The 18,602-nt window shown below is 35.5% G+C and overlaps 1 protein-coding gene across 15 annotated transcripts in view; it reads left to right on the forward strand.

The window, feature by feature from the left end:
- The window catches only part of LOC5576943 (sorbin and SH3 domain-containing protein 1), a 554,761-nt gene that overhangs the window by 206,408 nt on the left and 329,751 nt on the right, over nucleotides 1-18,602 (forward strand). For 12 of the 15 annotated variants that reach the window (XM_021841007.1, XM_021841001.1, XM_021840992.1 and 9 more), the window contains one exon: nucleotides 16,119-16,667. The exons of 2 other annotated variants lie outside the window; for them this stretch is intronic. Coding sequence is in view for 11 of the 13 variants with exons in the window: in XM_021840992.1 (XP_021696684.1) it covers nucleotides 16,119-16,667 (549 nt within the window). In the remaining 2 variants the exon portion in view is untranslated. Of the gene's footprint in view, nucleotides 1-16,118; nucleotides 16,668-16,703; nucleotides 16,932-18,602 lie in introns of those variants that run through there. One more of the 15 variants, XM_021841000.1, reaches the window with a different exon arrangement.

Below are 18,602 nucleotides of genomic sequence, written 5' to 3' on the forward strand. Positions count from 1 at the left end.
CTTAAAATATTGATATATTTCTCTTCAGGATATAACGTTTGGATACATTTTGAATTCTCCAAAGCACAGGACAAGATTTAATTCTGAAAATATTTCAAAACACAAATCCGGATGAAAATTTCAAGCATTTGAAACTGCAATTAGGCTAAAGGACAAATAATTGTTTGACTCTCAAGATATTTTTTTAGTTCTAGAATAATGTTTGGTTTCCTATCAATCAAATACACTTCGTGCAAAAGTTTTCCGAGTTTCATTGATTTTGATTAGTTTTTAGATTTTTCCTCCAAAATTTCGTGAGTGATCTTCAATGATTAATGACACATTGACATATGCGGTTTTTTGAAAAATGTTACAACCTCAAATAAAAATTTAGTAGCAATTATCATTGTAAAAATACTTTTGAAGTAAAATTAACTCGTTGCCTTTCGAATGCGCCATAGAGAGTTACAATTGAACGTGTAATCACATATATATATGGACAAAACACTTGTGTATGTTTTTGATAGGGTGAACGCAAACCTTTTCACAGGAGTGTGTTTGACGCCACCTACTGCCAGCTTCAAGCATTTAGCTGACAATCATAAAATGTTTAATGAAGATGACGAATTCCATCCAGTATGAGTCGAAAAAATTATAAATCGTGCCCAATAATTCTTGATTTCGATTAAATTTTACACATGTTTGCAGTATGGTAAAATAATTGTTTTACTTAGATACATCGATTATTTAGATTCAAAGATAACTTTTGAAAATTGCCTATGATCTAGCATGTAAATTATTGCATGCAATTGATTTGCAAAATTCTTGTTTCAAAACTGTTGATTTTATAAAAAATCCATAGCAATTGGACTACACGAAAAAAAATGTACACTGAAAAGTAATTTAATTTTTTATCATATATAATTCAAAAATAACCACAAATTTTGGGTAACACAAAAACAATCACGGTGCCCGACAGACCGTTATTATGCAAAAAAAAATGTCCATCAAATCTAAGCACAGGATCCTATTCAACATTCCAGCCACAGCAGGATTATAAGAACACGGGAAACATGAATGACATATGTCACAAGTGTTCGAAGATTAACAAAGTCTTTAACAACTTCAAACAAATCCCCAATAAGTACTACTTAAGTATCAACATCACTAGGAATTCCACTCTATACACCTTCGTTTTATTTTTTCCGGATTTCATCGTCAATCTGTTTATTGATTTCTAGATCACGTTCGACTCAGTTACGAAAATCTAGCAGATAATATCAAAGGCTGAAAAATAAGACTTAAAGCTGATTAAGCTGGCAAGTACAATGTAGTGTAAGAATTGTAGACGAGGAGCCTATTTTTTTTTTTTGGAAAATGACATGGAATGAAAAGCAGATGAATTTCTGAATTTACTGTTCAATATTGCGTTTTGTTGCATCCTTGATTTTGCAGACGATGACTATTGAAATCGATCGCAGTGCAGTAAAGCAGGGTTTCACTATTTTAAAAATGGAAAACTAGGATATTCGTAATGACATTCACTCTACTCATACGTATATGGTTGCATGTAGAGAAAGAAGCAAGTTCAGATTTGTTGGTGCTGAAGCAGTGCTTGATGGAGATGTGGATGATTTTGTTGAAGAGTCATATAACACTTGTGACGTATGATAATAATGATAACACACGTGTACTGGCTGTGAATATCTCCGTTTTCGGATTGCGTAACCAGCTTAGGGACTTACAACTTAAAGGCTTATCTGATTTCATAGATCCATTATTTCGTTACAACTTCGCCAAAACACCTCGCGATCCTTTATCGCACAGCACTGAAGGTAAAGATGAATCGAAGCCAAACCTCAAATTTTCAAGTGCACAAATCTGGAGAACCGAACACCCGCTTAAGCTGAAAGCTTAATCGATTGGTCACCACCAGCGAGTGACCAATCGATTAAGTTTTCAGCCTAAACGGTTGTTTGGTGCTCCAGATTCGTGCTCTTGAAAATTTTAGGTCTGGCTTCGATTCATCTTCACCTGAAAAGTGTTTCAAAAACTAAATCAGTTCTCAATAATAATGCAAACAGAGCAACGATGAATACAAGCATGCCTAAATGAAACACCATTGTCAATTTGCCCTGTGTGAAACGCTTATTCTTGGCTCTCTAAGTACATTTATTTGAGATCAGGAACGAATAAAATAGGCAAACTTCAATGAGCTGGTAATTTAGTGAAAATGCCGGAAGAAAAAGTTGCACCATTCAGGCGAAGGTCAGTGGTCCCGTTAGTTCCGCGTAAGTTCATTCTGATATTGACGACCAGAGCTACCAAATTATTCCAGATTCGAAACAAGTGATTGATACAAGCTCTAATCGACTATAAAAGTATTCACATGGCTTATCTTCTAACTATTTTGTGGTGATTTTTTTTATTTCCGTACGGGTTTGGAACGAAGGTTCTCAGATTTTCATGAAACTTTTTCCACAGGCAGGGCTCATCAATATATGAATAAAAAAAATTGAGAAAAACTCAGGGTCGCCTATTTTCCCGGAAAACTCAGTTGGAAATGTTTTGTTTTCCCCTGACACTACTTACTTTGAAAAATCATAACTCAAGAAAGAAGCATCGTAGAAACAAAGTTGTTTATGATACTGAAAGCAAATTTTCTCAGGAATAAAAAAAAAAATATTGGAAACGGTTTTCCACAAAATTTTCCACCGTTGAGAAAGTTCGTAAAGAAAAGCCGGAAAAACTATGCTCCAACTCGTGAAACATTTTCAAAAAAATATGTTTGAGAAGATAATTTCATACGCTTTAATCGCTGAAATTTTTGAAATTATTTTTTATTTTTCGTTTTTGAATTATGGCCAATTTTGTAAGTTCAAGTCGGATTGGATGATATTTTTCATGAAAAATTAGACCGCTAAGCAAAACTAAAAAAACTGTTTCTGCCTCAAATTTTTCATAACACTGAAAAGGGATTCTTTCTTTTCTATGGAACAAATAAGATCATTATTATTTTTTTTTAATTTTATTTATTCAATTATTCAGTATATAACTTACATTTTCATCTTAATACTATCTATTTTATTAACCGGGAAGATTGTTTTTGGTTGCTAACACCAGAAGATTTTCGTTTCTTTGTAATATTAAAAACAAAGCATGCTGTATTTTCTTGGTTTTCATGTGCATCTGAGAATTCACTAGCAAAAATGCTTCGTTCGTCTTTTGGTATAAATGAATGATATTTTTTGTTCCAGGAATTGGAACAAGGTTAGAAAATCTTTCCTGAAGAAATTTTCCAGCCTCTGAATAGTCATTTTCAGTTGCATAGATAAATTCCCAATCTTTTTTAAATTGGTCTCTCTCCTTTTGCGACGCAGCCCAGTCGAAACATTGTTTGGCGTTATTAATTTCTGCTGACTTCCTAATACTAGCATCTCTAGCCATTCGCTTAATGTCAAATTTCAAAAATGTATGCAACCATGAAAATGATTTTAAAATTAAAGCAGAATGGCACTTTTTCCCAACCTCACATGGAAAAGGTCCTTGTGATGGTATCGGTGGCAAAATATAAGTTATATACTGAATAATTGAATAAATAAAATTAAAATAATAATAATAATAATCTTATTTGTTCCATAGAAAAGAAAGAATCCCTTTTCAGTGTAATGAAAAATTGAGGCAGAAACAGTTTTTTCAGTTTTTCTTAGCGGTGTAATTTTTGATGAAAAACATCATCCATTCCAACTTATACTTCATTAAACCAATCCCATATCTATTTTTCAGATGTATTAGAAAATTTGCAATTGCTTTGATAAAAAAAAATCTTTGTTTTTCCGATGCTTCGATTGAAATGTGGGTTTTCAAAGAAAAGGCTTATATGGTCATTTTCCACAAAATTGGCCATAAGGGTGATAAAAATATTAATTTTCTTTTATGTCACAATTCAAAAATCCTAAAATTTGGAAGGGGAGAAAAAAAGATTCATCAATTTTTTGACACCAGTTAGGTTTTTTAAATTTTTAAAGTAAAAACAGATAAAATAATGATCTAGAGGACTGTTATAAAAAGTTTAACAATTCTTGTCACAAATAAAAATTCGAAAACAAAAAACTTGATGCTCTTATTTCTTTAGTTTCCAGCTGTACGGCATATTCGAATGGTCAGCATTTTAGTGTATAGTTCTTGAAGGTGTAGGGTTCAAAGATGATTGACGAATTTGAGTTTTATTCCTGGCCATCTGTCAGAATAAATGTTAATATTAATTTGTAAGTCAATCAAAAAACCTGCCAGATATTGTTAATTTTATAATATCTTAGATATGGTTCAATACTCAATACTGGTCAAGTGAATCATGGAAGTGCCCAAGTTGCTCTGCACCCTACTATAATACGTCGGGAACTTTCTATAGACATCTTTGATGGAATCCAGAAGTGTATCTGAGGGATGTCATCCGAAGAAAATCCAAGAAAAACGTCTTGAAAAATCTCTGATGAAATGTTTGGAGAAATATGAAAATTTCAAAAGTCTTTTCAATTAATAAAACAAAAAACCCTTATGGGCTACCGATAAACCATGTGGTTATTGTTTTAAAATAACAGATTTCCCTGCTCCCTCTCGTGGTCTTTTGCTATACAAACAATACAAAAGTGGTAAGATTGCGTATTACAATGATTGGAAAGAGTTTTATGTTAACCCAACGTTTCGACACGGGGATGTACCTTCTTTAGAATAAATTAATGTATCGATCGATAAATTAATTTCCCTTCGTACAGATACAATCCACAGATACAATTCATTTCAATCATTCTAAGACTGCGTAGCTATAAATTCCATTATAACACGTCGATTCCTCCACAAAAAAAAATAAATTTTGGGTGGACCGTGGTTATTGACCAGAACATAACCTCTCTCCCCTTCCCCATACATGATCACGTTGTTTATGGACGGTTCTTTTTCGGGGTTCTCAAAGGAGTCCTTAAAAGAAGTTTATGAGGAAATCCATAGATGAATTTTGAGAAAATTAAAAAAAAAACATAACAATCTATGAAAAGTTAGACATTCTGTTAACCCTTAAGGTGAAACATCTCGGAACCCAAAAATGGCCGACTTGTACCCCTACTCACGTTTTCAAAGGCACGAAACTGGAGAAATAATCGGCAAACGTTTCTGATCTTCCTATCTTAAGCTTTCTGCTAGTGCACAAATAAAAAGTTTGCTGATTTTGGATACTTCTTCGTGAGATTTGTGCTTTAGAAGTTTAAGTGCAATCTTAGAAGTCGATTCCAAACTGTTTCGCCTTAAAAGCTCGGGACGTACCTTCAATTTGAAAATGGCCACAATTTGGAGACCGCTAGATCAATGAATTCGAAACAAATTCTCCTTTTCTGGGTAACGAAAAAAGCGTGGACACGAGGGTATTTTTCGAATACCAATTGTTTATCTTAGATATTCTTATATCAAAACGCTCAGTTTAGAGTGGGTTTTTGGACACAATGTTAGTTTTGCCTGATACCACAATGGAACCGGTACCGGAAGTTCCGGATTATGTTTAGCCAACTTACCAACCAACCGCATTACCTTTAAAAAAATCAAATTAATTGATCTAGCGGTCTCCAAATGGTTTCCTTTTGAAAATTTAAAGTACGTCCCGGGTTTTCAAGGATTAAGGAAGTAATTCAAATTATTTTCTGAGGTGTAGTTAGTTAACGCGCCCTGTCTAGCGTTGTGGGAGTCGAGGGATCGAAACCCACCAGAACGATTCCATTATTTTTCACAATTTTACATCTCAATTTGTTCAAATTGACTCTGGTGTCTACGAACTTCACGTTTTTTTTAATACCGACGGATGGTTTGAGCCGTAATAGACATGACAACCCAAGATGCGTGTTATTTACTAAGTTATTTTTAAAATAATCTTCTAAAATAGTTTTCTAAGTTTAATTGCAAGTAAAATCGGTAGATCAATTCTGATTGAAACCCGTGGGAGAACTAATGAATATTTTTTGGGGGAATTTGTAAAAATTTGGATAGCAAACTGGAACAACGTTAAAAATAACCTTTCAGATTTTGTAAAATCTTAATTTTAATAATGTTTCGACTCAGATTAATTACGCTTTTTATCCTAATAAATCCTAAACAATTCCAAAAAAGATATCATGAATACGAAAGATTGTAACAAATGTACATACATTCCACTCTTTGGTCATACGAACTTACTAAAGCTTTATGTGTTAGATGTATTAATAGGTCACTGTAATGCATTGTTTTGCGCAATTCGCATCATTCATTGGTTTTACGTTTTATAGTACCTATGTACTGAACCCCTTTTAATTATTATATTTTTAAATGCTTTCTATTTTCCAAAAACTGCTTTTCTGGCTACAATCAAAAAGAAAGAAACACTGCAAAAGATGCACAACAGGCAGAATACCTTGATCACAAAACAGAAGCGATTGCTGGACTGAATTTTGTATAATTGTGTAATCTACAAAATGAATAGGATTTTTAAATACATGTACAAATATAAAAGTAGTGTCAGTATGATGAAATTGAAAGACTACTATATTACCTCAAAATATTGGCTCCGCTCAGTTGCTCCACTCCAATAAAATCCAATTGATGATAACACCCTTGTACCTAATTAATGATAATCTCTCCACTGTTCAACCTATAATAAAGGATATTGATCTCCATAAGCAAGCGTTTGTATTGTAGTTCCCTGCCACACGTGCTACGTGTTACCAACCCCCAACAAACGAACTAAAATAAACCTACCCAATGACTTAAATTCCGATATTCCCCTCCTGAATAGCATGCAATCAAATGATTTTTTCATTCTACCTCAGTCCATTTATTTATAACTGTAGATGACATTAACAAATGATGTTCCCCTTTTCTCTCGAACACTTTAGCCGCCACACTTTTGTTCACGTTTATTCGAAAACACCGACTCATTTATTATTGATTCATCGCGGACCTGTGGATTTGCCGCACGGGGATTACAGTTCTGTTCAGAATAGTAGTAGTAAAATCAGAAAAATGCTCAAATTTATCGTGCCCCAACATTTTTCTTTACCAGCGGTCGACTTGAAATTTTAACATAGAAGCTCAAATACGCTCAACTTTATTAACAATAAATATTAAATTTTTTGAGGCACCTGTTACAAAAGTTCAGCACCAGTGTAAATCACTTAACACAATAGTAGTTGAACACTGTTGAAATTTCTTGTTTATAACTCATGCGCAAACAAAGTTACAGCATGCTCAAGTTTAACATTTTGTATGAAAATCAGCCTTCATTACTATTATTCTGAACGCAACTGCATCTAGAACAATAATCGAGTAGTCGAAGTATGTGGTCATTATCAAAGCGAGTACATGTCTGTTCCACCCGAAAATCCACCCCCTTGTTTCTTCGCACCTCAAAACAACGGAACATGATTTAGTAGAAGTAGAGAACATACGGCACGCGGCCGTGGCGAACATTCGCTGCGATGAATCGTGTTGATTTAATGGCTAATATACTGCGTTTATTTAGAGTGCAATTAATGATCGTTATCCACAGTTTCGAAAATGTGTTGTTTTTGCGGTTTGGAGACCGATAGGTTCAGGCTGCTTGCTAGTAGGGCTACTGAAAACTTGAACCCCTTTCCATAAATCTTTGGCCGGAGTTGGTCATCGTCGTCATTGTGGTACTTGCTTGCCACATCTGGGTTGAAATGTTATGGCCGACGCGGAAAATAATGGAGCAGCATGGTCGTGGGTAATTAGCTTAAGTTTTGGCCATCGCGATCTACATTACGTCCTAAGTAACTAGTTTGTAATGAAGGCGTAAGATTTCAACAAGAAACTGCAATGAAAACATAACAGCAAAAAATGAGCTGACATGACAATATGGATTAGGATTACTTTTTATTCAATTCTCTTGGCGATAGAATAACAATGCCACTATAGGCAAAACAACAATTTGACAGTAGGTGCACGACTGACGCTGAACGTGCATTTGAAATTAAAATTTTGATGAATTTGACCAACAATGTAAAATCTTTTGACACTTTTCTTGTGAAAAAGAGATGTGAAACGTTTGTTAGATTTTTCACAAATCCAATTACGAATTTGTTTTATGATACTTGCTAGATTCTAGATTGATCTTTTTAAAATTATCCTCAATACATACTTTCAACGCTTTTCTTGAGAAAGTCATCTTTAAATTTTTTGGTAGATTTCCACAAACCGTTATACGAGTTTGTTTTACTAAAGTTTTTGTTTTTAATTAATTATGAATCGTGGTTTACAGCTAACCAGCCGAGTGGAAGTTTAACAACTACCGAAAAGCTAAACATTACATATTCTTTGCAATTGAATGAAGTGGACAAATTGATGTGAAGTTTTGCGAAAAAGTTACACGTCTTCTCAGTGAGAATCGAACACACGACTCCCTGATCTCTAGTTAGGGCGCGTTATCCCTACGCCATGAGAGGACTCATGGACGCAGAAGTTAACCTGAATTAGATTTCGGCTCAATAATCACGTGGTCCTTTTTCGCAAAGTGCAACGGACTCATGTTCCGTAACCGGTCGTTTGAGAACGTCGCGCCTGTGCGCTTGCAAGCAATGAGGCTCCTGCACCTAAGGCTACAGCACGTGCACAGTAACTACTCTCAATGTTTGATAGGTCCTTTTCAAAAGTTACGCGAGACATCCCAGTTCGATTTTTCAGGGAATTAAATTAAACTTTTTTTTATGAAATCTTTGAAAAAGCCATAAGATCAAAGACGGAATAAAGTCTTCCACCATGTTCCTTACAATTGCCCAAAATTGTATGGTTCATAGCGTAATGGAGCGAAATCTAGGATGCCGTGAAAAGTGTACAGCGATCTGTCAAACTTGGGTACCTTTTACAGCAGGCGATTACACGCCTACTAAGTCGAAAACACAGGTAAAAATTTCTAAGTGTTTGACGTTTCGTGGCCTTGTTGTTTACGGTTCGGGCTAAGAACATTTCTGTTTGAACTTGTAGAGCAGCTTACTATGCATCAACCTTTCATGCAAATTTTATGAAACCATGGATTAGAACCGAACAGATTGCCACAAGATTTAGCACACTCCTTAGAACATTCCTGTCTTCGAGAAAGTTGTTCAGAATGAGCAGTGAGCAGTCCCCGAGGGACCCTGCAAAGATCAAAAGTTATCCACTACGTGATTAGGACTTCATCAAAGGACCCTACAAAATTCCGTTCGTTTTGGTTGGTGTGATTGGAACAAGGCGTTGTCAAATGGACATAACGGTATAATTTATACAAGATATTCTTGCAGAATATCTTAAATTATGATCAAGGAAAATCTTCCTTGCATTCGTTCAAAAATTTCAAAACAATAAATTTTTCCCTGATTTCGTGTATAAGGTCCAAAATGGATTTTCCGGGCACCCTTGAAGTATTTGTTTTCAAGGATTCCTCATGAGAATCCTATTTTTCTCTAGGAATACTTCCATTGTTTTCTCAATGAATTCTTTCTGAGTTGTTCCAGGGATCTTTCATAATTGCTCAATGAATATTTCCAGGCATTCGTTGAAGAATTCTTCCATTGATTTTTCCAGTAAACACATAAAAGATAACCTCAAAGTTTTCTTTTGATATTGCTCCAGGCATACATCAAGAAATTCGTCTAGGAATTCTTTCTGAAAATCCTTTGAAGATTATTTCAGGAATTTGATAAGGGATGCTTTAACGTATAACTTTAGGGATTCTTTAAGAAATTCCTTAAGAATATCTTCTTGGAGTTCTACCACGGATTCATGTAATAATTTCTCCATAAATTTCTTCAGGTATTCCTCCAAGAATGCCCATTATGGATTCTTTCATGGATGCTCCTCGAGATTTCTTTAAATAGTTGTCCAGCGATTCCTTCATAAATGTCCCTAGGGATTCCTTCAAGAACTCCCCCAAAGTTTTCATCAATATTCCAAATTGATTTATTCATGAATTTCCTCATGGGATTATTTAAAAATTCCCCCTGGGATTACTTGACGAATTCCATATAAGATTCCTTCAGGAATAACCCAATGTTCTTACAATAGTTCTCCCAAGGATTCCTACAGAATTCCATAAAACAAGTTCTGCAAAAAAATTAAGAGGATTCCATTAGGAATCTCGCAAGTTTTTTTTCTCAGTAATCCTCTTAATGATCCCTTCGAGAGTACTCCCAAGCATTCTTTCTGGAAATTTCTCATGGATTTCTTCAGAATTTCCACAGGTTTTCCCATAGATACGCTTCCAGAGATACCTTCAGAGATTCCTGAGTGAATAACAGGAAATCTGAAATGCCTCAATGCAAGCTCTCATGAGGTCCTGCAGAATTTGTTTCTTGAATAGCTTTAAATTTGGAAGTCTTTCAAGTATTTCTTCAAGAATTCTCTTATGGATTTTTGTTCAAATACTTTCAGGATATTTCAGGACTTCATCCAGGAATAGCATTAGAACTTCTTTAGGAAAAAAAACCGCATCCATAAATTTAGAACTTCGTAATTTCTATCGGAAAAGCTCTGCTCAATCTGAAACACTTTCTCGAAGACAGAAATTGTGACAGGATTTTTTTTCAATTGCATCATACCAGAAGTATTAACGTACTCTAATGCCATGTATTGGATGAATTTGGAACTTTGTAGGTTCGAATGATGAAACTCTTTTTTCTTTGGACAATTTTCTCAAAGAGAAAAACATCTTTTTTGTTAGCATTCCTCGTTCAGATTCCGAGATATCTCACCGGAAGTTGTGTTGTACACTACCGCTGCTAAGTGGTGTATTTTTTACCATGACATATTCTTAAAAGCAGCAAGCACTGTCCTGTACAATTAATTTGTCTTTGGTACAACTGTACTGAAGACAGGTCGAAATGTCGAAGAAGGTCGAAGTCAGGTCCGGAATAATCATCTTGCATGCAACAAGCGAGAGAGGGGCAAATCTTATGGAAGGTAAACAACACATGGCATAATAAGCCGATGCATGGTAAGCTGCTCTTCAAACTTGAACTGAAATTTTCGAAGCCCGAACCATAAACAACAAGGCCGTGAAACGTCAAACACTTAGAAATTTCTAATTAGCGTGCAATTTCCTTGACCAAATGCAGTACTAGAAGTGGTACCGAATCTGAACCAGTCTTTAAAAAATCCCCACTCCAAGAGCTGCTGAGATCGATTTCCATCAGAGCAAGTTCCTCTGATTTTCGCGCGCATCTTTTGTTCAAATCCAGGCATGCAGTGAATCATGCTCACTCTCGAGTAGGTATTGATATTTCATTGCATATCGGATGGAAACTTTTGTCTGACAGGACACACTTGAAATATGTCTGAAAGATTTTATCATGCACAGCTGTTTCCAGTGAACAGTTTCTGGAAACTAGCGACAATTATTGGTAGCACTTTGTCCTGACGTAGCTAATGACTCCTTATTTAGAAGGGACTTTTATGAGTTTTAGATTGAATTTCCGTTGAAAAAAGTCGGGATTCAACGAAACTCCGAAGTTCAAATTTTTGTTTAAATGAATTTCTCCTTGAGTGAAAATAACCACAATTAGTCGCAATTCGCAGTGGTATGATACCATTTCTACTCTATTTTTATTTGCATAATTTCATTGCCTTCCATTTTACTTGGTCTCTTGTTCGGCAGTCAGATTTTGTTTATCGCAATCCCCTTTGAAACGTCAAATATTCCAGATGAAGAGCATTTTACCTTGACTCGATTGCCTATGATGACAGCGATTAAGGCTCAAGAATCCATCATTCAATCATCATAAATTAAAAACCAGTTTTTTCGCTCAAATTCAAACAAATCCTCATGAAAATCTGTCATCGTATTACAGATAGCAAATGCAATGCAATGATAGATTTTCCTGAACGTTGCTTCAATTTTGAGCAAAAAACTGGTTTTGAAAATTTGTACAACGATGATGGTTTCCTCATTTCTCATTTTCCTCATAAATAATAAGATTGAATCCTTGCATAAATCACGCACGATGAGATTAGTAAAATCAGGATTCAAAACGATCCCGTGCATTGAGATGATTTTAAAGCATGCTTGTTTAAATCTGGGAGCAGAAGGATGATCTTAGAAGACTGAACCTGACTACTATGTCTCTGACACAAATGCACTATGGTGTAAAGTGTCATTAATAAAAAAAAACTCTATTCTTTTCTGATTAGGTGGTGCTACCAATTTCTGAAACTTTCCAGAACTTTCTTCTTCTTTCTGGCGTTACGTCCCAACTGGGACAAGGCCTGCTTCTCAGATTAGTGTTCTTATGAGCACTTCCACAGTTATTAACTGAGAGCTTTCTTTGCCTATTGACCATTTTTGCATGTGTATATCGTGTGGCAGGTACGAAGATACTCTATGCCCTGGGAATCGAGAAAATTTCCTTTACGAAAAGATCCTCGACCAGCGGGATTCGAACCCACGACCCTCAGCATGGTCATGCTGAATAGCTGCGCGTTTACCGCTACGGCTATTAGGGCCCATCATCATCCAGAACTTTATGTAAAAGATTTCAGTAGGTAGGTGTTTTAGAGATGTTTTCATACAAACTCAAGTTTCACAAGATGTGACATGCACAATGCATGCAATGACTTGCATTATTTATGGATTTCCAACAGAGGGGGGCGAGCGTCCTCAAAAATTCATTTTTCGCAAAAAAAAGATACAACCTCTGAACTCTTTCACATAAAACGTCAAACTATGAAGGCTCTATGCTCCTTCTTCATTCATATTGTGCAAAGTGGAGTCCGAAATAAGTCTAAATCTAATTTGTTTTATAAATAACAGGTCCATTAACGGCTTGGAAAATTATAGATTTCAAAAAGTTCGAAAGTTTGATTGGTAGAGATCCAAATGACCAACTATATGACCATCAAAAATTATTAACACAGGATATAACAAGTTTATACAGTTCCTTCAAAAATTCTTCAGATAGATTCCACCATGATTTCTTCCAAAACTGGCTCCCGGATTTTCGCAGATTTCCCTAGAATGAATTGTCCAAGTTTTTCTACAAAATTATTAGTCCGGAATTTCCCCAGAAAAAAAATCGATATTTTCCTGTAGAGAGTTATGGATTTTATGTGTAAAACCTATATAAGAACAAAAAATGCACGCATTACTCAATATATCAATATATCAACAGATTAAATCGAATATTACCTCTCAAATGCCTTCAAGAATTACTCTCCTAATTCCTCTTCTCTTCCTATTTAAAGAATTATTTCTTTCTTCTCAAATTTCATGCATTTTTCTGGGACTTTGTCATATTGAAAGGAATCTTTAATCGAGAAGAAATTTTTTAAGAGGTTCTTAATGAAATATATTAATGGATTTCTTCGAAAGGTTTTTCAAAGATATGGTAGAAAAAAAACTGTAAAAATTGTCTTATTATTTTCAGAAATTCTTTCGGTCATGCTCTTTAACAATTACTCTAAGAATCAAGAACTTTTATCTAATTTTTTTTAGTTCATAATAAATTCTACTGAAATTAATGTAAAAGCTTATCTGTGGATTTAAAAAAAAAAAAAACTCACATAGTTAGTCTCAGGAGCTGTTCTAAGCATCCTTTCGAGCAAAATACAATGGTTTCTTCCATAATTTTATCCTGAGATTTCAACATAAATATTTCCAAAAATCCCCGAAAAATCGATCCACAAGTACAATACTTTAGAAAATGTTTCAGAAAGTTGTCCAAGAATCAATCCATTATTTGTATTTTTCTAAAATTGTCTCTTGTAGAAATTTATGGAATCTTAAGAAATTTCCTTTGGATTTTTCAGATAAATTTCTGATATAATTCTTAGAAATATTCATAGATAAATTAGGTATTGGAAAAATCTCTGACCTATTTTCCAATGTATCCTTCTAATTCTTATTTCAATTATGAGAAAAACTATTCTAGCAAAGTCACAAGATTAATTCCTGGAGAATTCAATGCGAGATATTGATAAATCAGATTAACTTTGTTATACTACCAGCAGGAAATCAGAACATAACATTGTAGATACTTCTGGTTAATGGAACTTTTATAATGTTTTAAATTATTTTCAAATCCCTACACAAATTTTTCTGGAACATTTATGGAAATCAACCCTAACTAGACAAAAATATGGAGAAACTCTTTCTTTCATTGTGAGATTTGTTTATGTGATACCCACCTACCTACTGAAATTTTTAAAATAATCTGAAAAGGAATGCTACGAAAATAATACAGGAAAAACTCTTGAACAAATCATAATTATCTGAAGAATTCTGCAATCTTTTTTGAAGAAGCCCAATCAGCATTTTTTGGAGAAATAACTTGGATAATATCCCAAAAACTGTTCAAATCAAATTACTTTAAAATCGGTCGAGTATTTTTTGGGCAATCCCAGCCTATGCCAATGCTTGGAGATATTCTCAGTGAAATTTCTGGTTTAGTATAAATTCTGTAATAATTCCAGAACGGAAATTTATAAAAGCATTTTTAAATAAGTTCCTGGATGATTTTTTAGAGTCTGATTGTCGCAGGTTGCATTGCATGAAGGATTGCCAGAAAAAATAAAAGAAAATTGATTTTTGAAGGAACTTTTTAAGGTCTTTATGGAGTCATCGAAAGCCAAGTTCCGAATGAGTTATCTGAACCAATTTAAAAAAATATATATTAAAGCATTACTGAAGGTATTTGAAGAAACTGGACGATTTTTACAAAGAACGAAAGAAAAATATTCTTGAAATGATTCTTAAAAATGTAGGGTTTCAATGCTAGTAATGGACCCCTTAGTAGCTGAAATTCATTCACGACGCTCTTCCGCAATGATATCTCAGACGCATATACGTTTTGTGGAATCTAACAACAAATTCAACGTTTTTACTTCATAGTACGCTTATGAAACATACAGAATCATTCGATTTTTCCAGTGAAATATGCATTAAGGCTTAAAAAAAACCTTGCGATACTGCTGAGGGCTCTGTGAAGAAGTTTTAGCTATTCATAGAAACGATTACTGGAACAAATAACCAGTTGCAGAAATTCCTTTAAGAATTGAGGAAAATATATAGTGAAAAATAAAGAGGAATCTTAGAATAAAATACTGACAAATATGTGGAGTTATTCCTCATCGGATACCTGACTATTTTTTCAAAGATTTCCTGGATGAATCCATTTCAAGATACATTCTCAAATACTCGGCTAAAACCTTTTGAGTTTCAAAAGAGATTTTTGGCTGATTCATCGAAAGATCTAGATTGCTGATAATTATTCAAAAACAACTTCATAACTCAATTTAAAATATATATGAATACTGAAGACTATCTTTTATAAATGCAAACAAAATAAAACTTAAATAACAACGCAAAATAATGTCTGTTCATGTTCCATAAAAGCGATACAATGTTGCGAATAAATCTGATAAAACCATCCTTCTCCAACTATTTTCCACATCCATCATGATTCCTACGACCGGCCCCATTAAAAACAATCTCCGCGACCTTGGAGCTCGTCTCATAATAATTTCACTTCGCCAAAGTGCAGCAACAGGCTTCGTTATTCCACCCCATCAGAACAGCAATAGAGTTTCATACTTTAGTAGTGCGTTTCGAAAGTCTCGCCTTGGAAAAAGAGATACGAAAGAAAAGAGTGCCGTCCTTGCATCATCCCCGTTCCGTGTTCGTGTGTTTGTGTGAGTTTTCCCCGTTTTTTTTTCGGCCCACGGTGTGTCTGAAACCATTAATAACGATCAAAATGTCCTCCAATTTGGCAACCATCGTTCGAAAAATATAGTATTTTAGTACCTTTTCCGTATTTCAACGAGGGAATCAAAAGTTATCGCGATTCGAAGGTTTTGGACCATTTTGAAGCGATATTCACATAATTTAGAAAATTCTCTAATAGTGACAGCACAACCAGAGTACGTTGAAGTTTTAGAAGTTTCGATTCCCGTTGAAATTTGAAAATATTCATGAAAAAGATGCTCGGAAACTATTGCTTGAGTTGTACATTTTTAACTAACATAACGATTTCAGACCCACCGTGGCTCTCGCTTGCGCCTCCATCCAGCTACTTATTTACTTAAATAAGTTTTCCATTTTCTTTCGTTTTCCATCGCATCATCGTTACTATCAGCTCAAAGTCATCTGCAACAGCAGCAGCACCAACAAAACCAACGGTCGCGTCAGGGTGTAAATCAAGCGAAAAGCTTCCAACCCGTCGTTGCAAATAGTGGCTTCGTTAATGGACACAGTAGAACCAGTGTTGCCAAACCAACATCAGAAGTCAGCAATGGCACCTCATTGGAAGAACCCGTCAAAGTGAGTGCTCTGATCGAAGTGCATCAGCAAAAACAAAGGGAACTGCTGAGGCAGGACAGTTACAAAGCGGCCATTAGAAGTGCTGCCAGTTCTTCGGTTGAGAATGTCTCCACTCAAAATGGCGCTGGTGCGGATGAAGAGCCACCGGCTCCGGTGTCCGTCAGTGCCAAGTGTCAAGAGTTCGAACGTAGGCTTCAGCGTAGTGCTAGTTGTGAAGGCCGTAGACCCGTGCCGAGTCCGGTGAAGAATGGTTCGTCGTCAAGTTTCGTCCAAAATGGTGGTGGAAGTGTTACCAGTTTGTCTTCGGCTGCTAAAGTTGGTGGTGGAACGAGTCAGCAAACGGCGGATAGTCAGCGTCGCATCGGTAGCTATTCCAAACAAGATGATGATGATTTGTGTGCACTTTTGGGTGATCGTGACAGTAACCGTGCGCGTAACACACTGACCGATGCTGGTGATAGCGCTTGTAGAGTTGAGCATAACCAAACTATGAATAACACCAACGGCAATGACAGCGATGGTCACTGCGTTACCGACCTTAACAATCGGAGAAGCTTCTCCGAAGCTGACCTGCTGCTTGAGATAGACCGAGCGCTAGTGCTTGCCAAAGATTTCTTGTTCTCTAAGGGTAATGTAGCATTTGTGTGCTGTGGTTTGTCAATTTATGTTTGCGTGTGTTGTGTGGTGTTGATATTGCTGACAGCTTTTTGAATTATAATTATAGATGTTTTTCTTTTATATAAGAAGCGAAAATTAGTGCGTAATTCAAGGGGATGAGAGATGTTCGAAGAATATGGCTTCACCCTACAAAATACAGCTCCGTTCAAATGTTTAAAAGTCTAATAAAAATCATTGTACCAACAGAATTTTAATATATTTTATTTGTTTGTTTTATTGTCTATGCATTATGTGATGTATTGCAATCACTACAGAATCATTATTAACAATAACTAGATTCACCTGAAACATACAGATAAAAATTGTTGCATCGAGGTTGCATGTAACCAAATAACCTCCATCACATTCTTCACATTTTTCATTCGCAACTACTTCACCAGTGATTGACACGAATAAGATGAAGCAAAGCGAACCGCTTAGTTTTGTCACTCTGGATGTTACGCTTATGAAAAATCATAATTAAAAATTCCAGAAATCATGATTTGTGGTCCTGATGTCATGACCTAACCAATTTATGAATTTCACGACTTGTAAATCATGATTTGGGAATTAGATTTTATTTTTCGTGTAGGACAGGCAGTTCACTTATTTTATAAACACTCAGTAACAAAGTTTAAATGATAGAAAACTAATCGCAAAAATAGAATCGAAATTTAATACATTCGACAAGAACGATCAATGAAAATTCACGCCTCTGATCGTATCATCATGTCACTTTTTGACGATCTACCGATCTACCGATGATGGACGAAGGAAAACAATCCCACAACCCGTCAGTCTAACGAGTCCGCCAGTCTTGAATCACGTCCAATAAATTGGTCTGCCGGCTCCGCCTGAACAAACCGAGAGAGTAACCGAAACGAATGGCAACCAAGAACACACCACACTCTGGGAAGTGATTTACTGCACCCAACCTGGGGGCGATATTTTTAAATAATGCCTTTTCCGCCCTCAGCCCCCGCCCACACGCGGGAACCGAGAACGATCCACGATGGCGGCGCGACACTCGTAACAGAACACCTTTTTGTTTGCCAACCGAAAGAAAACTCGGTTCGGGCGGAGCAAGGGGTGTTTCCCTCGGGGTCACCAAAGGTGTAGGATTTTCGTGTCGTCTACACACAGTAACAAGAAGGAGTGCAGATTTTTATTGTAGTTTAAGTTGGTCGAGGGCCCAATTTTGATGTTGTTTTTGCAACGACGACGACGATGAGCGTCGTCCCTTTGTTTTATTTTGGGCAATTTAGATTGACGTAATTGACTCATGAGACTCAATTTTGTAATGATTGGATAATTGCTAAGATTGTAAGGAAATTTATTTATGATGTCATTGCTCTCGTTGTTCCTCACCAAAATAATACAGACATACAATTCAATGGAGCAAGTCAGTAGTTATTAATACATTGTACATGTGTATCTTACTGGAGCCTCCATTTACGAACTTCGGCATTGAAGCGAATTAGTTAGTTAAACAAGATTGTGCATATTGGATGCTGTTTGCAATCAATTTACCCGAAATAAAGTATTCGAGGAGTTTCTTAAATTTCCTAGACATTTCCAATGGTTTACGAAAAGATTTTTAAGTGGTTTATGAAGGTATTTATTTTATGAATGAATTATAAAT

This window comes from Aedes aegypti, chromosome 2 (assembly GCF_002204515.2).
Source record: "Aedes aegypti strain LVP_AGWG chromosome 2, AaegL5.0 Primary Assembly, whole genome shotgun sequence".
In the NCBI taxonomy this organism is placed as follows: domain Eukaryota; kingdom Metazoa; phylum Arthropoda; class Insecta; order Diptera; family Culicidae; genus Aedes; species Aedes aegypti.